General features: G+C 35.4%; 3 protein-coding genes across 3 annotated transcripts in view; 1 reads left to right on the plus strand and 2 right to left on the minus strand.

Annotated features, from left to right (window-relative positions):
• Positions 1-2,074: 2,074 nt before the first annotated feature.
• Positions 2,075-10,143, minus strand: ASPA (aspartoacylase). The gene is made up of 6 exons (XM_068415806.1): positions 9,802-10,143; positions 7,161-7,356; positions 5,875-5,968; positions 4,988-5,095; positions 3,956-4,065; positions 2,075-3,512 (listed from the first exon to the last, which is right to left on the minus strand). The coding sequence occupies exons 1-6, from the start codon at positions 10,038-10,040 to the stop codon at positions 3,300-3,302; spliced, it is 960 nt and encodes a 319-aa protein (XP_068271907.1). The 5' UTR covers positions 10,041-10,143; the 3' UTR covers positions 2,075-3,299.
• Positions 10,144-14,102: 3,959 nt separating this feature from the next.
• On the plus strand, positions 14,103-19,101 carry SPATA22 (spermatogenesis associated 22). The gene is made up of 8 exons (XM_068415871.1): positions 14,103-14,145; positions 14,557-14,685; positions 15,421-15,475; positions 15,611-15,706; positions 16,748-17,102; positions 17,434-17,563; positions 18,428-18,525; positions 18,910-19,101. The coding sequence occupies exons 1-8, from the start codon at positions 14,103-14,105 to the stop codon at positions 19,099-19,101; spliced, it is 1,098 nt and encodes a 365-aa protein (XP_068271972.1).
• A 1,014-nt stretch (positions 19,102-20,115) lies between these two features.
• Positions 20,116-27,163, minus strand: part of LHFPL7 (LHFPL tetraspan subfamily member 7) — a 60,374-nt gene continuing 53,326 nt past the window's right edge. Inside the window, exon 3 of the mRNA XM_068415807.1 lies at positions 20,116-23,416. Within this exon, the coding sequence (XP_068271908.1) occupies positions 23,190-23,416 (227 nt within the window). The 3' untranslated portion in view covers positions 20,116-23,189. The remainder of the gene's footprint in view (positions 23,417-27,163) is intronic.

Consider the following 27,163-nt stretch of genomic DNA (forward strand, 5'->3'; position numbering starts at 1 on the left):
GTATTTGATGCGTGGTCGTTCTGAAGGTTAAAAGCATCAGCGGTGGATGCTGAAAGCTTTGCTTATATTTTGGACAGCTGGAACCAGCTGGAACACAAACTTTCAGTGACATGGTCTGATGACTTTAACTCATTTATCAGGGCAGCTAAGCTAAAATGAACTATTTCACTGGTTCAGTTTTGAGCCTCTTGAAAACTGTTGCTGTCCAAGTTTGCATGATGCTACTCAAACTTGGATCTAGACTTTTTACTGGATAAAAAAGGTCAGATGTGAGATATTTCTTCCTTTTCTGGAAGGTTGAGATCATTGTGATCCCAGTCTGCTGTCTTTTGGAATCTCTAACTCATGAGAAACATTTTGTACGCTAAAAAAATGTTCTTGTTGTGGAGTAAAGAAAGGCATTTCAGTTCTGAAGACTACTAAATGAAGTATGTTATTCTGAAATAACAATGTTCTGGATACATTTGAAACTTTTGTATTGACCGTCGGTGTTACGGGAGGCTTGAGCCTGCAAGGTGGAGAAAGCCTCTTCAGGTCTCATTAGCTGTGTCAGATCTGTTTTCCTGTATGCAATCCCTAGGATATAATGTGGTGTTTACTGCTTTTTATTTATTACTATGTATATATTTCTTCCCATAAAATAATAGGGCAGAAACATAATTCATGATGGAGAATATTTCCAAGTTTGTTCCAGACACAAGGTCTTTACTTTTCCTACTTGGCTTTTCCATGCTGTTGCACCTCGCTGCATTAAAAAAGTTATCACATCAGAAGTTCTTTGAGTTTAAAAGTAAATGAATTTCTATATTCAAGCACTTCAGGAAAATAAGACGTCGGTATTCCTTCCCAAAATTAACAAACGAAGTTAAATGCAATGCAGTTGCAGACTTTTAAAGCTTTTTTTATTCAGAGGACTGCATAATGCATTTCTGTAGCATTTTTTATTACACTACCTGTGATGACTTAGTACTATGAATTATGAGTTTTCAGTTTTATGTGTGTATCTATAAAAAGAAATATTTGTTCTATGTACTTTTAAATTTCAATTAATACCTTATGTGTCTTTAGAGTCATGAGTTTTCAGCATATATATTCATTTGGTGCCTGTTTTTAAGGTGCTATTTAGGAAAGACTCAGGTGAATTCTGTTTTGCGTTCAAATGATAATACGAATTGCATCGGATTCTTACAGCTAAGCCTGCTGCGGGCAAAATGATCCAAAAGACTTTCTTAACACAGAAGAGAGCGTGAGGGAACTCTTCAGTGGAAAGGATAGTGCAAAGCTACTTGCAGGGATGGTGAACGTGGTTCTTGCTGCCCAACCAGTCTTCCATAGATGCCATATCCCGTGTTTCCTACCATGTGTGACCTGGATGGATGGGATCAAATTGAAATCTTCAATTATGTTTTTACAGGACACAGGAATCTGAGGCAAAGAACATTTATGTGTATCAATAGACCAATGTAATAGCTGAGCATTGTTTGGCTGCCTTAGGATATGTATGAGGAAAAAAAAAAAATCCCTGTGGTCTTGGAATCTTTCATCTTTGCTAGTTAATTTTGCATTGAAACTGCCAAGAAAGAATATAGCCTTAGGACTACACAGTTCCATTTGGATTCTTTTGAGTGCCAGTTTTTGTACAAAAAAAAATACCTCTTCACATATACTCAGGAACGAGAATAAACTAGCCTGCCCTGTACTCTGTGTTGCTATGGGTAGACTTGTCACTGAAAACAAGTTAAGATATCTCTGACTGTACTGAGGTCACGCTGTAGGTGTAGCCATAAAACAGGGAAGGCACAAAAAAACATAAGGAATGTGCTGTGCCAATGTCCAGGTATAAAACTGCGTGATAAAACTGAGGAAGAAGCTGGGACGTTGTTTCTAAAAGTTCTTCGTTGAGAAAATACCCTCATTTTGTGGCCAAAGAACCCTGCCAATACTGTCTCCTTTCTCAAGGCTCTTATCAAAAGCACTATGAATAATGACTTGAGCAGATAATTCTGTACTTTTTATACAATGTTTATTTAAATTAAAGAAATAAAACTTGTAATTCAATAAACATTCTGTCCTGTGTTTTTATTTTATTGCCATAGGAGTTACACAAAGCAAAGAAAAAAGGATCTATCCCCAATTATTGTCAAATATGTTAAAAACAACTTTAGAAAATAATTAAATCCTCATTTTCTTCTCTTTTTCAGCTACTATGACAGGCTGTCTCTCTACAAATACAGAACAAATCAGTCTGAAAATTCTGAGAAGTCTCTCTGTATGGAATTCTTAATTCTGAAATACTCAGGTATGGTTTATGCATCGCTCCTCTTCAAAACCTGAGTAATTACCTAATCTTGCCTCCTTCATTGAAAACTTTTGGGGTAAAACAGCTGATGAAAATTTTATTTGGGAAATGTTATAAGCAGTAGGTGGATACGCCTAGAAAGTTATAAAGCTATAAACTTGTCTCCATTGCAATAGAAACTTTCTGGATAAACATATCTTTTTCCTGAATTTGAATATTGCTCCAGTATGTTTCCAACTACTAGATACTTTCTAAATTCAAACTTTTTGTCTTTAAATTAATATTAAATCAGAAACAGCTTGAGTTAGTCTTGTAATACTTGAAATTTAAAAAGCTTTACATTTCATTGAAGTGTATTTTTCTCTGAAATAATTTATTTTTAGCTTGTTTTTATATTTGTAAGTATAAAAAGAAAAACAAAACAAACGCTAAGCCTTCCACTTCAGCGCAGTAGGGGTTAGTCACAAATGCAGATAATATAAAAGAATTTTAATATACATACCCTCACTCTGTGTCTCTCTCCCTAGCTTTTCCTTTGTCTTATATTTTGTATGTTTATCTGAGGAATTAGTTCCAAGGATCACCTCATTTTAAAAAGTGTTGGTTGTTGGAGGTTTGAGGTTATAAAGTAGAAATGCTGTAATTTCTTTATATCATGTAGTTTTGGATAAGCATCTTCCTATATGACACTGGATAAAAGTTTTATAACCACTAACCCATATGTGGTACATTGTTTAATCATTTTATATAGTGTGAACTAACAAACTTCATAAAAATAGTATTTATTCTTTGCATCTATGGTAATGCATTAGAACAAGTAAACAGTCATAATTAACATTATAGCAGTATGTTTCATCTTAAAAAGTGCTCAGCAATGTTAGTAAAATTACAATTTAAAATTAGATTCTGCATTTAGTTATTTATTCCATGAATTACTACGAAATGATGCTGGATTTCACAAAGAAATCCACTTTTTGTATGGAAAATCTGTAATAAGCTTTTAAGAAGTATTCTGTTCTAAGACTGAGGATCTGATGGGTTTTGCAGTGAGTTTCATTTTTTCTGTTTTTACAAAAGCTTGTTTCTTTTCATAATATGCAGCTTCGTTAATAAATGTTGGATAGATTGTAGAGTCCCCTTTATATGCAATTACTTCTCCATCAAGAGTCAAAAATAGAGGATCACCATTGTTCAGTGGCTGCCAGTCTTGATCCTTAGAGAAAGAAAATAAACAACATATTTGCTTCCAAGTTTTTGTATATTTCATGTGATTTCTGAGTTTATGCTCAATAATTATATTCTCTCCAGATTATGGCAAAAGCTTTTAAAAGAATTCCTTTTAATCTTCAGTATGTAATTTCATGTTTCTGGCCCTCGTTTTCAGGCTTGTACAGAGTTCACCGGTAAAGGTGTACTAAAAGGAAGCTGCATATGCTCAAAATTGATTAAAAACAGACCCTTATTCCCACGTCAGTTACTGAAATACCATATGACCTTAGTGACAGAACTTACTATAGGGAAAGTCTAAAGTATTCAATAAACCCATTGGCAATATTGTAATTTAAAATATTTACTATTAAAATATACTACAATGTAGAGGAAGCAACAGAGGAATGCTTATAAAGTGTCACAAATGGAAACTATTTTAGAATTTACCTGCAGTTTAGGGTGAATAATAGCAATAATTTCATCATTCTTATTCCTGGGATAATCTACTTTCTCCATTATTTTAAAAACCTCAATAGTACATGGTGGAAATTCCTTTCCTAGAAAGAATAAGTGTAATTTAGTATCAGAATGAACAAATGCCTGTGAAAAAGAACAATGCATTATTTATTCTCTTTAGAATGGCTTAAGTCGTTAGGTTGTACTAGTGTACACACTAGTGATTAGCTTATATGTCATAAAAATGTCTAGCTCCAGATTTTTGTCCCCTCAAAGCCAAGTTGCAGAAAGATTGTCCAGTCATGTCCTGCAGTATATGAAGCCCAGATCTAAATTTGGTGCTGAAATGTGACTTTTCACCATATACTTAAAGATTGGTTTTGTAGACGAAGAAATCACTGAAAGACCTGTTTGATAGTGCTGCACAACACAGAATGGTATCAGTGCTATTTGATCTTTACCATTCCAGCACAATAATGGAGATTCTGACACGCACAACTACATTCTTTTCCTTCTACTTGCAAAAAAAGCCCACTGACAAAATGTACTCTAGATGAATTGTAAACACCTATTTTTGCCAGTATGTATTTTGGATAGTACACAGGTGTAACAAAATCTTACAAAACTTACTGACTTTAATTTTAGATAACAATGCACAGAAGGTGTGTAAATTAATCACTTCTTTCTTAGTATTAATTTATGTATGTTCTCCATGTATACTACTATACAAATACTGTTAGCTAGTATTTCAAATTCTCAAAGCAACTGGAAGATTAAGATCAAATATACTTACTGACTTTTCCGAAAGAGGAAATATCTTTAAAGCTACCCTAAGGAGCTACACAGGAATTCTGACTTTCTGACGCCACACTTAAGTGGCCTAGAGAACAATCCTCCCCCTCCCGCCTTTAACCTGTTTAACTGTAAAATATTGTAGCCCAACATATTTTTTTAAAAAATATTCTCCTGAAATAGTCCACTGACATGACACGGGAGGCTACATTCTCTCCTTACTTACTCTACCTTCATTAAAAAGTTGCACGAAATCAAGGCCATGTTTGACAATCTTCCTCATTTTGTCCAAAATATCAGCTCTAACCACACCTTGTGGCTGGGGACCCACCTCCACACCTGTTTGCAGATGAGGGAGATTATTAATATAGCCATAATATGTCACATGCTTAAATTATTCAGCAAAAGTAGATGTCTGATTGGGTCTGTGTTTTCTGCTAAGAGGAATTGTAAAGTACATAATGACACGATTTTTGAGGCAAGCAGAAAATTTAGCTCACCAGTCAGGATCAGTTTAAAGAGCCATATGTACATTTTTGAGTATGCTACTACGGTAAGAGAAAGGGCCACTATATATATTAGTTTCTCTTATTCTTTTCCTCATCCCATCTTTCTCTTTAGAGAACTCATTGTTTAATATGAAAAGCAAACTAATCATTTTTTTCTATAGTTTGGGTTTGATTCCATAAATGAAAAAGTTAACCACTTCCATGCAGAACATAATTTCCCCCTCCCTTTATCACATCTTCGCTTTTCCTCTTCTGGGCTAACAACCAGCATTTTCAGCCAAGGCTTATTTAGAGGACATAAACATTTCTATTCTGAAGCTGTTACTTCTTCCTTATCCTCGTATATGATAAATATTTTCTGCAAGCAGTGGGTTAACTGAGTTTAAGAATTTCCATCTGGCTTCTGTATTTTGTAAGCCAAGTATAAATCAGAACTCTTCAGAAGAAGAGATAATCATGTACATTTGATTTGGTAAATATATTGTCAAACAAATAGCTACTGGTGATCAGAGCACTTCGTGTAATGTAATGAAATGAACAGATATGGAAATGGGCATATTTAAAAATAATTTATAGTGGGTTAAAATAGTCTTTATTTTTCATATTTACCAACAGGATGTTTTGCTACAGATCGAGTTGTTGCATATTTCAAGCTAGGATGTTCAATCAGCAAAACAGGACAGCGTTCTGGAGCCAAAGCGTTCTGTGGAGATTGTTTAAAAATTTCTTTGTTATGCAAATATTTTTAAATGTTGTGCTGCAAAAGATTACTGATGCAGAAGTGATTTACACAATGTCTTCAATATGTTGCCTTTATTTCTTGGCCCTCAAAGAAGTAGGACATCTTTAGAAAACATACAAAGCTGTATTTGTTGGTCTCCTTTCCATTAACTCATGCCAGACATGCTCCACTGAGCTTTGCTGTCTCCTAATATAACTGAACACAGGTCTAGTCTTAAATTGCTAACAGGGAGAAAAAACTACTCATCAGTGTTCCAAAAGTTAGCATTAAAGTACCGTAAAGCAGATTTCAAGTACTTTTCGTGTTAGACTTAGATTCTCTTATAGGGACACAGATTGTGAATTAAGCCTTATTTTAACCTTCTTTTGACACAGAAACCTATTTCAGGCCTCTTTCCTGATAACTGCCTACCATTGCTCTTCATATAATTTTAATCATAAGCTTTTTATATTTCAAGTATTTTATGAACTTTTAAATGGGATACGTGTGGTATGAAAAAAAAAATCAAATGTTAAAATGTACCTTGTTTCTAACGAAAAAAAAATATTAAATTTCCACACCATTGGCCTAACCTCGATTTTATCAGTCATTGTCTAGGTCACTAGTACTTCAACCAGATTACTCTTAAACCAGCACTTTGGCAACCCTCACTCTACCAATACTTAGCAGCTTCAGGAACAGCAGAAGCAAACAGCTTCCAAAGACATATCACTATTCCTATAAAGACTAATGAAGGGAACATTTGTCATTACCTAGTTCCATTATTTTTTCCATGTCTTTATTTCATAAAATTAATGTTTAACTATTTAGCATGTGTGACCCAAATTTGTCCAAGTTCCTGACAGATCAATGTGAAAGCAGATTAAGTTACATTCATTTTCATAGATGTTATTCTAAGCATTCCTCTTTGCCCATCAGTCTTACGAAGGCTCATTTTAATACTTGAAGATTATGAGTGCAAATCTGAATTACCTGATATTATAATCAAATTAATTATCTCTGATTAAAAAACCCCCATCCTATAGTGATTAAATATTTTAAACAGTTCTGCAGAATAAAAAATAGTATATTTAAAGAAACTACAAAGTTATATATAGTAATACAACATTACAACTAATAATCTATTTTAATAGTTCATTTAAATTAGTTTTACCTTGATATAATGAAACATTTGAATTGTAAAGTCATCCCTGGAGTTTTCAAGAATAAGGGTACCACCCATGTTAGAAGTGGTGTTGTGAAGGTCAAAAATAAGGTCATATGCATCATCACTACCTTTTGGGCCAAATATACGATTGATTTCCTGAGCCCTTCTCACTTCATAGGGAATATCTTCCACCACTGTCCTGCTGTTAATATCAGTACAAAGAAATTAGTAAACTCATTCCATGGCTTTACAGTCAACAAAATGTATACCCTTTTCTTGTTACTTTAATTCCATAATTGAAATCACCTATTTAATTACCAAACTGCTAAAACTTTATGAATTTGTGCTTCAAAAAAGCAAGTATGAATGTTAAACAGGTCTTACTATTATGTATCTTATGCAGAAGGGTAGTAAGAATTTTTTCGATCTGATTTTAGTGGAGACTATTTACTTCTCTCATTTCTTTACATCCCCAAATTTCCCCCTGTGCAGAAAGCTAACTCAAAATTTATTAACAACTTAAACCACTTCCAAGACTGGCTCCACCTCCTACTGAAGACTGTATTCAGATGTGGGTCCATGCCCTTTTACTTTGGACATCACTCACAAGGTCTTTTGTAACTTCCTTTATTTCTTGTATTCTCATATTCTGATCAGATTTTTACAGTCTATTGCTTGAGCCTTCCTGAGCCTCAAAGCTCACAGAAGATTTTGCTACCTCAAATTTATTCCGCCAGAGTTGTAATACTTGTAATCTCAGGTGATTGTGTCTGTGCTACACTTCAAAAAAAAATGGTCTTAGCCTAAGGAAGGGTTTGAGATCTGCCTCCTGTCTGTATAAAGGCTCTTTAGGAAACTGCTGTATGACACAAAGACATCTATCTTACATGTTAATGGTGTACAAAGCTGCTGTAGGTTCAGACTTGTTCCGCCTAGACAGCAAATCTAGTTTTGATGACACGCCTGGGATGCTACCCAAGTACAATATAGACACACCTAGTATCTTTTGGGCTGAATTCAGTTTTCTTTCTCAATACAGCTCAAGCTTTGTAATATTTTATTTTTGTAAGAAATACTGGTATTAAGTTTCATAAAGAAAGTTTTGTTATATACTAAAAAAACACCTTACTGACTGCAAGGATATTTAAGCATCAGAATAGGGTGCTGAGGAAAATTATGGAATCACCACTGCTGGCGTATAAGAAATGGCAAGACATGATCTATTAGGAATGTCTACGTGCAGTTCACCTACTGGTGGGACATGAGGTGGATTAGAATTTTTACATGAGCCCCTCAAGCTCCTTTTTCTATTTTTATGATTCTGTATATCACATGATCTACCTTTGTATTCTTTAGTTCTGTCTTTGAAATTCAAGGTTTCTTCAGGTAAGACTGTTAAATGGATACTTCTTATCGAAGCCAATGGGACTTTCACCACTATTTTCAGTAGTATCAGGTTTTCACTCTCCTTTTTCTTATTTTCTAAAATCATTTGTAATCTTGAAGAGTCTACACTTAAAGGGATCAAGTGAAGGTATTCCAGATAGTCAGTAGTGTTGTAATAGGACTGGGCAACTTAATAGGATTTACTGAGGAATATTAGTTTAAAAACGAAAACAACTTGCAGGTGTCTTAATCTGTTACTTTTTTCAAGTGTTCTGTGTTCAAAGCAGCTGCAAACAAACAAAACCACTTTTTTTTTTAATACGTTTATCCTAAGTAAGCAATTAAAAGAATGACCTCAACACTTACATGTTAAAAAGTCTGTTTATCTTATAGATAATAATCAACAAAAAAATTCTAAGATGAAAAGCCAGATGAAAAGAAGTGCAGGGTAAGAATAACCGTGCTTACAAAATATGTGATATGTATTTCTTTCAGTGATATTCACCTTTACCATTAAGACCTTTCTTGAAACATAATTAACTGTTTAGCATGCAACTATACCAAGCATAAGAATGCTTATACAGCAAAGTACACCTCTGGAATGCATGTCTCAAAAGCAGAGAAACATAAAATCCCATTAAAAATGTAAAATCAATTACTATTTTACAGTAATTATAGATTGTATTTCTTCTAAAATAATGAGTCAGTTAAATTATTGAGGCTTTTTGGCTATCATTTTGCCATAGAATACAGTATTTCTAACTTAGCTAATTTCAAGTTTTCATCTTTTACTGTATATAACTGAAATTAAATACACTTCCCTTATTTGTATGCCACTCTTTCAGATACTCAGATGTCTATCTTTAAATTGCTTTTATCTGCTATCTCCCTGCAAGTATAATAGTATTCAGAAGAGCTCCAAAGCTGAATGCACAAGAAGATGTGAGACATAAAGACTTTGCAACTCAGAACAGCAATACTTAAGTTTACATAAATACAGCTAATCTAATACTAATTCAAACTGCTGTGTTTAAGGTTATGTGTTGGTTTGAGAGTCATTCTACTAGCAATAGTTTTAAAATGAATGTGTTAACACTCATGCAATTTGTTCTTTTTGGGTTAAAGGTCAGTAATTTCAGTTATGTGACCGCACAGTTAAAATAAGAGTGGAATTTGTGTTAACATTTTAATCAGGAAAGGAAGCTCCTTACAATTTTAAAAACCAGAAAAGTAAAACATCAGAAAGTACAACTATTCTTACCCAAGATTATCAGGGTCAAAAACACGGTTCAGATCACAGTCAATGTATCTAGTACACTTCTTCACAGCTCTTGGGTTGGTAAGAAATGGTTTCACTTCCATTCCTGTTCTTTGAATCTCAGCTCCATTCTCTTGCCAGTGCTTGACCAAAAGTACCCCTGATAACTCATTGCCATGAGTTCCCCCGAAGATAGCAACCCGTCTTACTGGAGGTTTATCAACAACAGAAGAGGAAGTCATGCTTTTCAGCAGCTCTAATTGCTGAAAGCAAAACAGAAAATAATGATAAAGTAAAACTTTTGTCTCAGAAAAAAAATATTTTTTTCCCTCTTTTCAATAGGAAATTCTTTAAGCCTGTTTAGGTCAGATGTGAATGAAGTGAATTAACTTTTCTCTTAGAGTTTTAGACTCCTGTTGCGAGGCAGGGAGTTGCTACCCTGACACTCCTCCCTCCCGAGGAGCCCTCCCCTTCTGTTACCATATTTAGTAATATCTCAAAGTCTGTTAATGGTACTGTTACACAGTTCAAAAGTTAACTTCTCCATGCAATCTCTATTAATAGATGATAAATAGGTAAATCTTGTACTCATGACAGTATGAAAATATTTTTTTAATGTAAACTTTAATAATGCACTTAATTATCTCTGTTTTTGCATTGCAAAGTAGGTGTAACGAGTATACTCATGTATTTTTGAAGTTACATAAACACTACAGTATACAAAGGCAGAATGATTTAAAGTGAGCAAAAACAGTAGAATATGAATCATATCTTGGCTCTAGATCAACACATAATGCTGAAACATCAAGTAGTTTCATCTAAAAAAACAAGAACAGCTGAGTTCCTCAAAGCATGTTTTTGCTTGTATGACCTTTTTTGTTTTATAATACCTGAAGAACAGTGATTAGAAGGAACACTAGCTGAATTTAAAGTGCAATTTATCCACGACTGACTTACCTAGTATTCCTGGCTCTAGTTCTACCTTGGGATCTGCTAACACAGACCTCTAACACATTGAAACAACTTTGCCAGTGTCAACCCTTGCAACTTCTGCAATCTCTTATTAAAAAGGAAACAGATATAGACCACAATGGGGCAATAATTGTGTTCTCCCCTCAAAAAAACCTTAGTCAACAACTTGACGACTTCTGTTTCCAAAACCATTCAGATAGGCTTCTGAAACTGAAGCCAAAGAGCAGCCGTAACTTCCATCATGAGGATCAAAACATTTAGAATAAAAGGTCTTAATAACAGAAACTAAGTTTTACTGCTGTAAATGAGAGAAGTATTTGCAATTAATATTCGACACAATGTTACATTTCAAGGGAGTAAAGAATGTTTATTGAACAATTCCTTTTTATTAAGATTATACTCCAGTGACTGAGAGAGTATTTGGCTAGTGCCTGGGAGAGGCTTTATAACCCAGGCTTGATAGACTGTAGGTCTACAAAAAGAAAGCTAAACATAGGACTTATCTAGACAAGTTCTGCCAGGAATATATTTCCTATGAAAGTTGCTCTCTGTGTTTCAGTTTATGCATACAGATTTGCTAGACCTTACAGCGAGTTAATAGAGAGAGACTGTTTACTTAAACACTCAACTGAATTACTGCTGTACTTAGAAGCTGTCAGATATTTAATCATAGTAAGTAATTTATTAAACAAAGCTGTAAAGTTGTATTTTAGAGCACTGGACAGTCTGTACTGTCCTTTGACCCCAGTCTCTTCAGCGCTGGTGCCAAAATGGCTATTTACACGCTGCCTGAAAAAATGACTCACACTCTGAATCCCGGTTTTGCTGAATTTAAACACCACAGCAGTTTGAAGAGTAAATGGCAAAATGCAAACATGCAGTGCTAGTACATATAGTTTATCTTTTATTGCTGGTGGTACTGTAATGGTTATAATTCCTTGCAAAATGCTGAATGAAATACAGAGATCGTTTGTGCACTTACCTCATTTAACATGCAAGAAGTTCGTCTCCTAAGAAGAGCTTTCTTAGGACAGATACAGTGCATTTCCGAACATGAGTTTTAGGAACTAAAGCCACGGGGGCTTCTTTTATACCCTTAGAGCAACTTAACTTCCAAACAGCTTTTAACTCCTGGTCTCCCAGGACATTACAAGCACCCATGGATTTGTGGCATAAATGCAGACACTTCAAAAGCTTTCATTCTTCCGAATTAAACACAGGGACCAATCCCTTATTCTTGTGTTTTGCCAATACTTACACTTTGAAAAATTAAGTAGGATCATATTTAGTTTATTAAGAATTCAGGTTGTTTTTATGTACTCCATATAAATATCTGATAGTGCATCTGAAAGCTTACAATGTGTGCCACGAGCTGGAAAACATATGCAATAATAAAATGTAAATGAAATGAAGTCTAGCTATCAAAGCCACAAAGGTATATGTATATAATGTGTAACATGGCTCGCCAAAGCCTTCCAAGACACTGGCTGAAGGATTGCAAGGAAAGGACAAGCTCCAGTCCTGCCTGGTGCTAAGATTTTACACAGGAACCAGTCAGAAGTTACACGGTTGTAAACAGCCATGTGTAAAACCCAGACTAGTGCTTGCAGAGAAAAACAGTGTGAAGAATGCGGGCAGTTTTATTTAGATCCATGTTTGTGTTCACATGTTTGTGGATATTCAGCTCCAGTCCCCGGGTTCTCTTAAGTGCTGAACGTGACACGACGTGGGCCACTACCATGGGTATGGAGGTAATTAATTAAATCCTACACAAGACCAGTTTAATTGCTCCTGCCGCGCTCTCCCCAGCGTGGGGCTGGCAGCTTCCAACCACCCTGGGGCCTGGAGGCGCCAGGCGTCCCCTCACCGTCAGCTTCCCGCCGCCCGCTGCTTCCCGCCCTTTTCTCCCTCACACGCTCCGGCGCCACAGCGAGGGTTTGGGCCGTTATTTTTGGCGGGCTTTCCCTCAGCGCCGTCCTTCCCCTCAGCGCCCTCCTTCAGACGCCAGCAAGGCGTTGCCTTTAGTCTCTGAGTGGTGCTGCTGCTGTGTGAAGTGCTGCGCAGGCTTACCCTGGTATCTCCATCCTTAAATTACCTTTTATTACAGCTTTAGCTCTGGGGTTTGGTTGGTTATCTTCAAGTGAGGACAGAAAGCAAAACGAGACTGTCCAAAACCCTATGCAACACCAAAACTGGCTGCGTAAACTAAAATGTCAAGTTTATGGGGTTTTATTTTACAAGTATGTCACTTACTGATGACCATTACGCTTCATAGTGCTAGCAATACAGTTTAAATTGTGTAGCAGCCACGAACTAGAAGCTGCTGTGACATTGTCACACATGTAATTGATGTATCTCACAGAAACAAAGAGTAAATTGATCTATTAGTCTAGCTGCGGTAGATACTTGTGCTTAATTCTTATCAACATGTTTAATAGCTGTATGTGGTTAACTGCCAGATCTAAATAAATGTAGAGGTAGTATCTTATTTATATGCACAAGTATGCAGTATTATTCATATGCCACTTAAAGCAATATGCACCAGTAACTAACTTTGATAGGATAGCAACTAATGCTACACAGTAGTCTGTGTAGTACTCTCAATGTTATACAGTAATATATAGACATTTACTATAGAAGTAGATTAATCAGAAAGCAAATATGGTAAATTATATGTATCTAATATACTAATATAGACTTTTTCTGTTCATAATATTTGGCTGATAATGTTGTTTTGACTTGTGAAGTGTTTTATGTGGGAGGAAATTGGCAAAAGGTTTTAGGTCTGTACCAAAAATTACAGAATATTTTATTTTTTGAAGTATGAAGCTATTTTTCACAGAACAGTTAGATCATTTTTTTTTATTCAAAGCCGTGTACCTTACCATCACACTTTACAGCAATGTATAAGTATGCATTTTCTATTAGTATTCTATTTTCAGGAAGTAAAAAATATTCCTTGTATTTGAATGTGTATGTCCTTTTAAATTCAGAAGTGAATTCAGTATTTTTACAGCACTTAAACAAAGTAGAGAATACAACTTTTACTTCAAAAATTTAATCATTTGGGCCCTTAATCTGCGAAGAGCAATTGTATGTTACTTGTGTACCTGTGGATCGTCTAAATTCAGTACAACTGCTAGCACGTTTTAGGCTTGTGTCTGAAGTGATGCATGCCACTGGATACACAGAGAGTTAAGAGAAACTGCCATAAAATCGCATAAAATTTGGATGTGTTCACAACATGAATTAGTTTACTTTGCTTATCTAACTTTCATACAGCAAATTTGGAGTAATCAATAGAGTGTTGCCTATTAAGATACAGCAAAGAAATGAAAAGGAGTCTAGCCGACACTTCAACTCGCAGCACAGCAGGTACCATCCCTTCCTTTGTGCTTTACCATTCACACCTCATTATGCTTTTTTGTATATATACATACACACATGTAGTATTCATACAGGTTATGTAGTATTCAGTCCCAGACCCCCATTTCCTGAGTGGATTTGTGCGAGTTACCTGTTTTATTGCAGCACAGGGTAAGATTTTGAATGGAGTCAGGGGACTGGTCACTGAGGGAAATGTTTCATTCACAGGATGATGTGCAGGACAGAGGGCTGGGAATATAAATTCTGTGAGGCAATGGCTGGTCTGTTATATGTTTATGAAGTGTAATTCCTATGGGTGATGTAAAATAATTGTTAAGTCATTTTATTTATGTATTTTAAGTGTAGGTTGTGTATCCTTTTGCTATTGGTATAGTATTATTATTTGAATTTTAATTTTAGGTTGTCTGCCTGTACCTCTGTTCAATCAGAAAAAAAGAAATAGACAGCCCCTCACTTCAAATCCACTTAAAACTGAGCCAGGTACCAGTTCTGGGACTCGTACTTATGACTTTTCTCCCACATCATTCGGTAAATAAGATATATTTTATTTTTTTAATGGCTCTAAATCCAAATAAACCTTAACTTTATGATTGTATTTTATTAAATTAGACATTGTCTTTATCAAGAACTATATGCATCCTTTATGTTTATTTCTGAAAAGCTCATTATGTAAAAAATGTCCTCCAGGAAATTTCTTTCTCCTCTATACAATTGAGCTTTTTATACTTAGTGCCTAAAGGGAGTTTGACTCTTTGTGTGTTAGAGAATGAAGTAGCACTGGCATTTAAATAGAGTCTCTTGAAACTGACCTTTTGTTTTCAGTTGATTTCAATCAACATTCAAGTCCTGTGTTACAAGAAGAAACATTAATAAGATGTCTTTCTTGTAATTCAGAAGAGAACTGTTCTTCAGATTCTGCTTGGAAAGAATGATGCAGAATTCTGCCTTTAGTACTTTCTTTGTGTTTTACTTACAATAAAGTGAAAAAGTTTACTTATAATAAAGTAAAAGTCTCTGTGCTAATAAGTCTAATATCTGTAACTTAACCATTGTCTAGAGAAGCAACCTACTTGTTAGAAGTTGCCTTATAATTAGAGATATCAAAGGATCACATTCCCTTTTTTTTTTTTTTCTTTCTTCTTCTTGTGTGACACTATTTGTGGAACATTAAGCAGATAAAGAGTAGGAGCCCTAAGCAGACCTATTACCTTTCAGTCTTTTCAGCTTGTATCCATATTCTATCCTTTGTCTTTTGAGAATTAGGCTGGGAAACTGCAAACTCAGAAGTGGCTGAACTACAGAAAGCAGCAAACAATGGGTATGTAAAAGCAGATTATTTGTTGCTTAATGATTTTTATTTGGGTACTAATTGTTTCACAAACTATGATCTATGTGTCTGTCTTACAACAAAGCTGCTACTATGTCACTGATTCTTTAAACTTATCTTTGAAAGCCGAACAGAACATCAGATGGCTCCTTCCCTTATGAAACCACCAAATCCATCCAAGTCTAATTTAGCAAATGCTGGAAAAAACTTCTATGCCTGCAGGTTGGTGAAGTCTTTCATTTTTATTATCCTTCCTTAACCAAAATTATTCTCATGTGAAAATATATCTTAAATTTTCCATATTCTTGTAGCATTCAGAGAGACCCTTTAATTCCCAGATCACTGATCACAATTCCATTGTGTTTATGAGCCAAAACCCAGTGAAATTAAGTATCTTTCCAGTGTACCTAATGAGGCCTATTAATTAGACCTAATATCTAGCCTTATTATCAGGCCTAAAATTCAGTCTTACCATGAAAGTTGATAGAATTTTGCTGGTCTTAGATGTATTTTTTTGAGATTCCCCTTTACTTGAAGCTTTGCCCACTTTCAAACCAAATTTATCAATACACTCAAAGTCTCTATCAGTGTACGTGAGGGCAATTGTATATCGAAACTGAATATAATTGTGCACTCTGTGCTTTCATAAACCGAGGAGAAGCTTACAGATTCAGATGCCTAGAGCTGGCAGGAAAACTTCCAGCAATGTTATATTTGTCTTTTTCTCTGCTCTCTTCCTCCTATTCCTTTGCAATGGCAAGAAGAGAGTGAATGTTTCAGACAAGTGCCTTCAAAGGCAAAATGGAATGGAGGCGGAAGGAATTTCTGAGCCGCCTTTATAAAATGAGGGTGTTAGAAATAACAAGGGCAGCACTAGAGTTTGTTGTAAAACGATTTCTTCGGTGATGGTGGTAGAAGAATTCAGAAATATCACTGTCAGAAGAAACTTTGCTTATTTTATTTTAGAGTTATGGCATAAATGTGAATCTGAGGTCAGGAAGGATCCCTTATACAGGGCAGGACAATAATTAAGCATGCTTTTAAGGCCTATTGAACTCAGCTGGATTTAAGCACAGGTGTGATCACTGCCCTGTATATGGATAAATTTAAGTGTATATGCAAGTGCTTTGAGTCTGAATATTTTACACATGTTTTTAAAGCTAAAACTACAATACATAGATTGCTTTTATATACTTTAATTACATATCTGAGTATTCAGAATAGATATTGTAATACTGAGCTATGTCTTATGTTGTACTGCAGGGCAGAAGAGAAGACTCCCAGTACTAAAGTTTGGAACAGAAATGAGTATACTCCTTTAAGTAACACAACAGATTCAAGACCTGATAGTGGAATTATTCGAAAGTTTGAGAGCCTTTCAAACAGTTCAAAAACTGTCCTGCAGAAAAAAACCCCTGATAACCGTAATTCATCTCAGCAGATCAAAGCAACAGAAACCAGCCAAACATATACCTCTAAAGGACAATGGCCAGTGAAACCTACCACTGTTTCAAAAAATCTGCAGGATCATAGTCTGGCATACAAGTTTAACCACAATATTCAGCAAAATAAAATGAACGAAAACCAATTCGATTGTATTCCAGAAGACAAAAGTCAGGTAAACTTATGGAGAGTGTTAATAGGAAGATACAATGAAGGAAACAATAAAGAAAAAGAAAAGTGTGGAAAGATGATACTTTCATCAGTCCTAATTGCCTTAGTTAAACCCTTCAGTTTCTGAAAATTTAGAAATGACATTTTCATACTATAATAACCTACAATCCTCAGCATGATCATATAAATTGGCAGGGAGTTGTTTGTATAGTCTGAAGAAATACTCTAATTTTAATGTAAACACTGGATATTTAACATAACATATAAATGTCTATGTGCCTTTTAAAATTGTGTGAGTGTGTATCTCTAACTTGAGTTTTCATCTTCCTCTAAAGGAAGTTTCATCATTTCAATTAAAAATTAAAGAAAAAAAGAATTCTTTGCGAATCATATCTGCAGTCATTGAAAGTTTGAGGCACTGGAGTCAATATACTTCTAAAATTGCACTATTATTTGAAGTTTTAGGTAAGCATGGTAGATTGTGCTGTAACTGATGATAATGGTAGGCCAACAGCCGAGAGCAAATGTTACTAACTGTAGGAACAATAGGTGAAATACTTAAAAACACAAAATATTGGCATGAGCACCATCTAATTTTCCTGCTGGGAGATCCATTCAGCTATCAAATATGACTGAAGTAGGTACAAAATTAATCATACAGTTATCCTCCAACATTTAAGCTCTTCCTATCCTGTTTATTTTATTGTTTTTAGAATGTGTTACAATACATTTTCCTATTAAAAAGGAGCCTTCTGTAGGGAGGTACAGTATTACAGTAATTTTTAATACAATTAATCTGGGAATAATTCATGTCTGGAGTACTTATAAACATAAATGACTTTTAGTGTGTTTCACTTTGCCTTTTAATTGATGCTATCTGAGAAATTAACACGACAAAAGACTGAAATGACTAAACTTGAAATCAAGGTGAATAAGAATATACAACGTCATGGCATCTCAGAGAACTATTTTGACAAGGTTGCAAATATTCGAAGCTGATTTGCATACGAAGGTCAATAAAACTTAGAATTGTGTTGTGCTCTGCTTAACAAGGGAATAACCTGTTTACAGTGATGGTTATGAAAACCACATTTGGTCACTCAGTTTAGAGAGACATTGTATACAGTTTTGCTATTCAAAGACTAAGTGAAGCCCATAATTTGTATTGGACCTTCCAGTGCTGTCAGCACAAGTTCTCACAGAGAGCTGATGCTGACTTGATAGATCTTAGTGCTTTTGTGTAGTGAATGTTGTCATAGTATCTTTGTGTATCATACATAGTACTGCTTTGATGTTTACATCATGATTTATTTCTGCTAAATGGTATAGGCACACTCGATTCTGCAGTCACACCTGGAGCGTATGGGGCAAAGAATTTTCTTTTGAGAGATGGAAAGGAGACTCTGCCTTGTGTATTTTACGAAATTGTAAGTATTTCTGTGTCTGTACATAACACAGACACCAGTAGCTGTAACCGCTTTTATGAAGCTAATAATATGTTGTTCTGATAAAACAGAAAATTACTGTGCAAAGGGAAAGCTGAATGCTTATACCATATTGTTCCCAAACGGGTCTAGAGCAGTAATCCAGTTACTGTTTAAGGATCCTCAGACTTTTGTGTCAGCAAAAAAGTTGGGACTTGCAGTTCAGCTTCTACGTAGTTGATAATAGCAAAAAACCTAATGTAAATTCCTTCTGTGTTTGAGGTAGTCTTCAGAAATCCACTAATATCTAACAATTGGACATTTTGAAAGCTTTTAGGTTAGAAAGGTGTATAATTTTTTAATTTGTTTATTATGCTTTTGATGAAGGACCGGGAACTTCCAAGACTAATTAGAGGTCGAGTGCACAGGTGCATGGGAAACTATGATGCCAAAAGGAACATTTTCAAGTGTGTCTCTGTAAGACCAGCAACTGTTCAAGAACAAAACACTTTCCAAGAATTTGTTAAAATTGCAGATATTGAGATGACAAAATATGTAAAAACAATGAATGAAATGTAAAAGCCAAAATGGTTGTCCAAAACTGATTTTCACTAATCATTACCCATAAAGGCTGGACATCCTAAAGCATTTACCAAAACTAATACTGAAAATCTGATTAAATAATTGAAAATATCACTATGCTGTGTTATCCAGCAAATGTTAGTAACAATGTTTTGTTTCCACTATTACTTTTCATAGCTTACCTTTCCCAGTTAAATTACAATAACAGGGTTTTGTTACATAGTGGGTTAGATGTTACTGGAGAAGTTCTGAATTAAAATGTTTAAGTTTTGCAGTAGTGCAAGTGTCTTAGAAAAAGACCATCAGTACTAATTCAGATCGCCATTGCTTTTCATTGTCTTCAATTTTTAGAAATTCCTTCAATATCTATTTCAAAATGTGGACTATATACTCCTTTTGAGGAGTATTTGGTCAAAGTTTTATAGCTAACAAACATCAACAAAGTTCTGTTTGGCTCTGCATATTGCATTATAGTTGCTCTTTGGTAGAAAGTAGGGAGGTGGTCTTTATTCCACTTCCAACTAACAGGTTTCCTTTCCTTTGCTGGGTTACAAGAACACGTGTAAAAGCTTTTCTAGAAATGAACATAATAGATACTTCAGAAAGATTTCACAGGATGCAGCTGTATGTATTAGGTATTCATATGGTTCCTGTTGATATGTTATCTGATTCATGTTCTCTAAAGAATAAATAATCAGTATAACACCTGTATAAAATAGCAACAGACCCTGAAGCTGTAGGAAGATTGCTCAAGGACACAGAGGAAGTTGGAGAGAAATAATTATTTGAACACAGAACTTCCTTGTCTTTGCCATAGAAACATCTTTCATGAAGGATGGACCATGTACATGTTTATGTGTCTTTGCCTTCAAACATCAACTTTCATAGGTTATTCCTGCTGTTTCTATTTCCTTTTCCCCTTAGCTAGTTCCCCTACTTCAATAGCTTTGTACCGGATCTGTTGGGAATTGTAAAACAAAAGAGTTGTCAAGAAAATAGTGAACAGTGTCATTTTTTTTTGTTGTTTTTTAATTTTATTATACAGTGTTGGCAATTGGAAATTTCACATTTAAAATAATTGAAATATTGTATCCAACAAGTCAAATACAGAAAACAGTTAATATTCTAAAAAGGAGCCAGCTAGTCAACGCAGAAACACATTAATGGAAAATACAGCTTTTAGTTACACTTAAAAAATTATATATTTAGAATAAAACTTGAACCTGGTCCAGTAAATTGTTTGACTTGTAACAGGAAAACGCTTTTACACAGTTTAACGCGCAGACAGTCTTTATTTAAAAAAGTGATCTGTCAGTGTTAGCATATGTATTGTTAGCAACACCCCCCCTTAATGTTCCAGTTGAGGATCTAAAGTATAGGCTTTACTAACTGTTGTAAAAATCGCTTGCATTATCATCTCTACCTTCTGTGCTAAGCTGCTTCTGAGCACGGATGTCTCAAGGAGAGTTTCATCTATCCAGTTGTAGAGGTCATATACATATATTTGATTTCCTACATATATTATAAAATATTAAAGAAAGTTCCAAATGGAGGCATTAGCTTAACTCATAAAAGGTGCAGAATATTAGAGGACATAGAGCTTGGCGATGTTCACAACAGAAGCTGAGTTTTAAGAAGTAAAGGATTTGGTACAGCAGTGTTGTAAATTGTGAGACTCCATTGTTAACAGTAAGTTAAAACTACAAAGGAAGCTTGAACTATGGGACCAGACCTACAAGCATCTCTGCATGTCATCAGCATCACGCAAATGTTGTAGTCCTACTGATTTCACTTGTATGATTGATGGTTCCAGTTCTGCACATGTGGAAGTTATGTTAATGAGTAATGACAGGAATAGGTCATTTGTGTCTACTAGGTATGTTATGGCTGTTAATAAAGCTCTAAAATAATTTTACTCTCAGTAAGTGTTTAGCTCTTTTTCTACTTTACACTAACAAATCACTTTTTCTAGTGAAACATTAAGTGAACAGTCGTAAACATTACACAAAACAGAAAAAACCCTACGTAATACAGTTTATACACATTACTCAACATTTTTCAGTTGTTAGTTGTTTTGTTTTTTTTTAACCATATTCATCCTGTCTTGTATAATGGTTCTAGTGTAAAGGCACAGGTTGGTTAGGAAAGAAAAGCCTGCATCTCTGTCTCTCTACTTCGCGGTGATGATTTTCTTTTTGCACGGTTTGTTATTCCTCACTTTTTTGACTCTTATATGAAAATGATCAATTTCAGTCATTCATTAAAAAAAGCATAAGACATTACTGAAAAGTACATTACTATACAGAAGTGACTGAAATTTATTCTTCTTACTTTAGAGGCATTCCTTCAACCTATTTTGTTAAATATTTGGAAGATTTAATTCCTTAGTCACTGTGAGCAAAAACGCATAGCATACGCTCTCTCTCTTTCTCAGTGTACTTAATTCTACAGTGAAATCTGTATTTTCAGAGATTAGTAATGGAACTTGCTAAGTTTATGTGCAGAATTTGCTTTTAGAGTGCATGAAAATGTAACAACAGACAATTCTTTTGGAAAACAATGCAATGTTCCATTGAAGTTTAGAAGGGTGAGCAATGTAAACAAGACTGCAGAAGTCTTTGAGATTCATTAAAATAACACAGTGATTGTTCTATCTGTTTGCATTTTCTTATACATCCTCAACATGTCTCTGTCTGTCCCTTCATGTACACTTTCCTTTAAAAAAAAAAATAAAAAATTCAGGAACCAGTTTGACTCAGCTAAGTGAAGAATAATAAATTTGATCACTTGGTTTGTGCCAAAATACAAAACTAAGAAGTACAGCTCTGAATTAAATATAATCTATGTGACTATTTCTTTTTAAATAAATAATAGAAAATAAAAAATGAGAATAGAATTAGAATTCCATTTTTATTTTAAATGAAAAACGTAACAGTGGGGTGAGATTAGAACCCAATGTTTCTTTTGCTTAAGGCAATCAAGTGCACTTATTTCAATGCTTGATAGTAATGAATTCAGCGCTATTGTGGAAATCAGACTTTACAAATTTCACGTACAACCCCATGAAATATGGCCATTTGCTACTTCTGACACAGCATCAGATTCTTCTTATGTCATGCCAGTAGCATTTCACTTCACTTTTTTCTTTTTTACAATAATGGGCTCTTAATAGGAATGGGAATACTAGAATCTAGTTCATTCTGGCTTGTATTACCACTACATACAAGGGCCATCGGGCACGTACATTTTTGTAAACAGAGATTTTTCGGCCTTAAAAAACAAACAACAAACCCCAAAATCTACACTTGTAATAGTTCAAATAATTTTGTAAAAGTCCACCTAAATTATAATCTAAGAAATACTGAAAACAAATTCTTAGCTTTTTTTTTTTCCTGTTGTTAAACTACTAAATCATCGTGAAGCCTTTGGAAGTGGTTAGATCTCCCTCTGAAAAAAACTCATCTAAATTTCATGCAAATTTTCATGAAGATGACTGTAAATCTTGAAGATTAGATCAGTACTAAAAAGTGTGCTGACAACTTACAATATGCAGGTGCTGCTAATACATATAGATTAAAAAGAAATTTTTTTCTCGTATACAATTCTTTTTAGATATCAAGCTTAATTTTAGGCCGTGGCTACTAGTAGGCTCTTTTTTTCACTAATCAAAATAATTGTAACAAAATATCATTATTGATTTTAAAATTATTGGGTTCATAAAAGTTTTGACATCTAATAATATATAAAAAGTGAATTGAAGCTTTTAAAAGGCTTACGATTTTGAGACACAAAAGAAAACTGGGAGGTAGACAGATGTTTTGAGGATAAACAGATTGTTTTTGTCTAAGGCATTATGCCGCTATATGTTTAGAGCAGTATAAAGGCTGCTGATTAATCTTATTCCAGAGTGTTCGCTGCTCGTGCTTACGGAAGACTAGCAATGCACTTTTGGTCTTTGTGAATCTGACGACCTCTTCCCCATCTCCTTTCCTCTCTTTAGCAATACAGCTAAATGGAAGTGCTATAATAATTTCTGCCCATTGCCTGTAGACAGGAATGTTCTGTTCTTAAACAGTAATAAAATACTATAAAATAGTAGGTATTGGAGTTGGAGATATGTGCTCTTTTGGTGCATATTTTGCAAAGAATGGTAAAAAGACAGACAACATGACCCCAACAATTGCCAGCATGTACCCCCAGCCAATCTGGCAGTCTCCTGCATAGTAGATGTCTGAATTCTCACAGAATCTCTTCACAGTAGCAGAGTTGAAACCAAAAGGGTAAACCAAAAGCCCAGAAGCCATTATGAACACTAGAGAGGAGAAAAAAACCACAATTATTATCAAACACTTAATTCCTTTGAAAAAAAATTCCTTCTTTTAGAAAGGCAAATACATGTTATATTAAAATCAATGGGAAAAGTCATAGCTTAAAATTTATGATTGTCAGATTATCTTCCTTTTCATAATTACCTCTTATGGACACCAGTGTCACAACATGGTAGCAAGTTGGCATTGGGATTTTTTTCATGAGAACTGTTGCCCATTATATAATTTCAGAAAAGTTGTAATCCAAATTCTGTAGCCATTTAAAAAATAAGATGATTCAGATACAGTGGAATGCAGAGGAGAAGAATTCCTAAGTTTGCAGATTCCAAACCAGCTTGATTTTCATCTCAACAGCATTTTTGTACTCGAGACAAACAATTACTTTGTTCTGCCAAATAAAAACTTTCAATGAAAGAGTTTAAGTGTAGTTTGTCAGAGTCTGCTGATTAGGTTCTGACAATGTAAGCACTTTCTCATTATTCTCAGTACTACAAACTCAAATTGTCTAAAAAGTCCTGCATTTGACCCAAAGATTGTAAGACAGTGGTAATCAGAATTAACTGTCGTGTTTGAGCTGATAGATAATTCATAACCAGCAAATGTAATGAAACACTAAGATTATAAAACAAACACCACGTGCTATTCTCTGTATTTGTAATTGCCTTTCAGGTACAGCATGTGCATATTACTCCAATTATAATATTGGAGAGGCTTAATCTTAAATGTATCCACTAAAAAAGGGCAATCACTCATTAATCTTTTTTAATTAAAAAAAAAACCCCTTTAATAAGCTTGAGGGCTAGATGAAGTCAAAAAGTTAACACACTCAGCCTATAAAGTCCCTGAATAATTTGAATTAAACTTTTCTTTCTAGTTTAAATGGAACCACTGAGTTAATCCCATGTGAAAAACAATAAAACCAAGAAAATGGAAATTAAAAGGAGAGAAGCTGGAACAGAAGCAAACTTGCCTGTCTGTTCCCCTCTAGGGTAACTCATGTCTGGGTACAACTAGAAACTGCCTGCCAGGAAGCGGAGCGCTCTGAGAGCAAGGTGCTTTTACCTGCCCTTGCTCCCACAACCCCTCTCCTTTCCTTTAAGCCTTTATGAACAATAAGTCTGCAGAGGTTCCCAAGGGAAGGACACCGCGGCCTTCCCCTCTTTCCAGGTTCATGGTGTATGAAGGTGATGCTGCAGGAGCCAGTGAAGGGAACAGCCCTCCCCAGCGCAGGCAACATCCTGAGCACCTCTCACACTCCTCCCTGATACTCAACCAGGGCAGGAGGGAGCTCACAAAGCTCAGCACTGAGTTCTTTGCACCTGTGCTTGTGCATTTAGGCTCTACCATTAAAAAAACACACAGAAGCTGAAGCTAAATCCAAAGAGTAAGTTGTATTATGCAGATCTCCCTTGACTACACATGTATGACACCACTAAAAACAAGCTAAACTCGACACACACACGCAAACAACTCACCCAGCAAAGGTCACTGAGCTTTTCCAAAAGAAAAAAAAAAGAGCTAAGGGGCAGCACGCTGCTTTTGTTCAGTAGCACAGCCTGAAAGATGGGTGACACTTTTGCATGCCCAGGGAAATTCCCCGAGCAACACCTCTGAGGTGAAACAGAGGAAGCAGCCTTGGAGAAGAACCAGAAAAAAGGGAGACTTTTCCTGCTGCTATTGTAAAGTTTGAGAGTGTTAAACTGCGAAGCTGAGCAACAAACTAAACCGTGTTAATCCATAGACTATTGTAGCATTCACTCGTGGGCTAAGACAGCTAGGAAGCGGAACAACGTGCTACCTAAGAGACAGTGATGTAAAGTGGATACGCAGCATAGCCCCACTCAAAACCCAGACTGCTCGGCAGCATCGAGAATCTTGAAATAGCCCCGTGGTGCAAAACCTTCTGGCAAATGTTGGGCCCATTTGCAGAGGAAAGCGAGCCAGTTTTAAGGGAAACAGCAACTGCTCTAAGCAAGAAGCAGGTCTAAAATTAAAATTTCAATGTGTTCATCTTTTCAAAACCAAAATAGTCCACACATCTCATTTGGCAAAAGAAAACATTATGCATAATTGGAAGCATTTGTTTTATCATAAAATCCTTTAAAATTTTGCTAACTGTTAAAATTCACTGGTTTTCTGACACTATCTCAATCCCTTGCTCTATTTCACATATTTGTCCATAGATTTGTTGTCATTGGGTTACACAGAATTATTTTGTTGTGCTTTACAGTGACACCAGTGTTTTGATTACCACTTGGTGCTGATGTTGTATGGTGTGATTTAATGGAAGAAGCTTTTTTTTTTTGAAGGCTAGAAATAATCTCTCGCAGTCGAATGTAATGTGTTCACATATCAAACGAGCTAAAAAGTTACCCATGGTTTCATATCCTCAGGCATGTCACAGAATGACCTCATTATTCTCATTTAGGTGCCCTCTTTCTTACAAAGGCTCAAAATATTGAATAGCCTGTTATTATCAGCTGAAGCCAAGCTTTCAGACATGGTGCTAATGACTGCTTAATAGTGCTGTCTGTCAGCAGTGCAGTTAGCTGGGAGAGCACACAAAGAAACAGTGGGGCTCCATTTAGGCTCCTCGTGGAACACTTACGCCTCTGCACAATTTTCCAACGACAAACATCACTTTAAAAGGTGTCAGGATACAGTAGTGGGTGCATCTTACCATTACGTGTAGTGTCATCCCGCTGTCATACAAGATGATGAGGCGGCTAGACAACACATTTGGGTCTGTTCTACAGCGTAGGGGGTGTAGAGGGGACTTGCTGGTAAAATGAGTAGTTGGAGTTCTTCTTTTAACATGGCTTAACTGATCATTTGGTTCATCTCCCATCAGCTATTGAGTCTTGGTAAAAACATGCTTTTTTTTGTTTTGTTTTAATATCTGACACACAGTGTTTGTTATTGCTAGGTCCTCATCACCTGAGTTCTCACCAGTAAGTCACAGCCACTGCTGACTGCAAGGCGGCTTAAAGGCAAGTCCACGCGCGTTGGTTCAACTGTAAGTCACTTTTTATTTCTTCTTTCTAACCTTCTGCCCTCCCAAACAGTTACAGTCCCACCCTCATCCTCTCACATCCTCTTTACTTCACTGATGTCCTACAGCCAGATGGTAAATGGCAGCTTCTCCTCTGAAGGGCTTGCTAGCCAAGGCAGGACCTCTGCACTGTGCTCTTGCTCCCTGTGAAGGCCCAAAGCTTAAAAAATATGGTTTACCTATTTTTTTAAATTACATTCCTGAATTTGTTGATTTCTAAGTAAAATAACTTTAATGAACACGAATAAGATATTATTAGAAAGGAGGACGCTTCTTTTTAGGGAAAACAGGGCATTTTGTAGAAAAAGTTGCAAATTGTTGGCGATAATACTGAATCAATGACACTTCTACTCAGGGAAAACAAAATCTAATGAACTATAACTCTTTGTCATTGCAATGGTTCATTCATTTCATTAAGCTCCTGAAATACTGTTTAACTATTTAAATCTATCACGTACCATTTTCAAGTTTATTTTAAAGCAGACAAACCAAAGTAATGCAGTTCTTTAGAGTGTGTGTAGAGGGCACCAATGTACAACGCTCTTAAATACCACGCACAAAAAATGGCTATTTCCATTTCCACTTCTTTTGGCAAGACTGATGGAGTTTTCGATGTATGAAACACAATAATTGAATAGTTTTCTGTATTGTGAAGCAGGAACGTGAAAACTTGGCTAAG

The sequence above is a fragment of the Nyctibius grandis genome, chromosome 18 (assembly GCF_013368605.1).
Source record: "Nyctibius grandis isolate bNycGra1 chromosome 18, bNycGra1.pri, whole genome shotgun sequence".
Lineage (NCBI taxonomy): Eukaryota > Metazoa > Chordata > Aves > Nyctibiiformes > Nyctibiidae > Nyctibius > Nyctibius grandis.

What these genes read in the sequence shown, in the direction of transcription:
- ASPA (XM_068415806.1), bottom strand. Translation starts at nt 10,040, where the DNA reads ATGACTTCCTCTTCTGTTGTTGATAAACCTCCAGTAAGACGGGTTGCT. An exon ending in TGTAGCAAAACATCCTGTTG is followed by an intron (nt 5,096 to 5,874) that starts GTAAATATGAAA and finishes ATCTGCAAACAG; the next exon opens with GTGTGGAGGTGGGTCCCCAG. An exon ending in CGTGCAACTTTTTAATGAAG is followed by an intron (nt 4,066 to 4,987) that starts GTAGAGTAAGTA and finishes TATTCTTTCTAG; the next exon opens with GAAAGGAATTTCCACCATGT.
- SPATA22 (XM_068415871.1), top strand. Translation starts at nt 14,103, where the DNA reads ATGAAAAGGAGTCTAGCCGACACTTCAACTCGCAGCACAGCAG. An exon ending in CAGAAAGCAGCAAACAATGG is followed by an intron (nt 15,476 to 15,610) that starts GTATGTAAAAGC and finishes TATCTTTGAAAG; the next exon opens with CCGAACAGAACATCAGATGG. An exon ending in TTCCAGAAGACAAAAGTCAG is followed by an intron (nt 17,103 to 17,433) that starts GTAAACTTATGG and finishes CTTCCTCTAAAG; the next exon opens with GAAGTTTCATCATTTCAATT.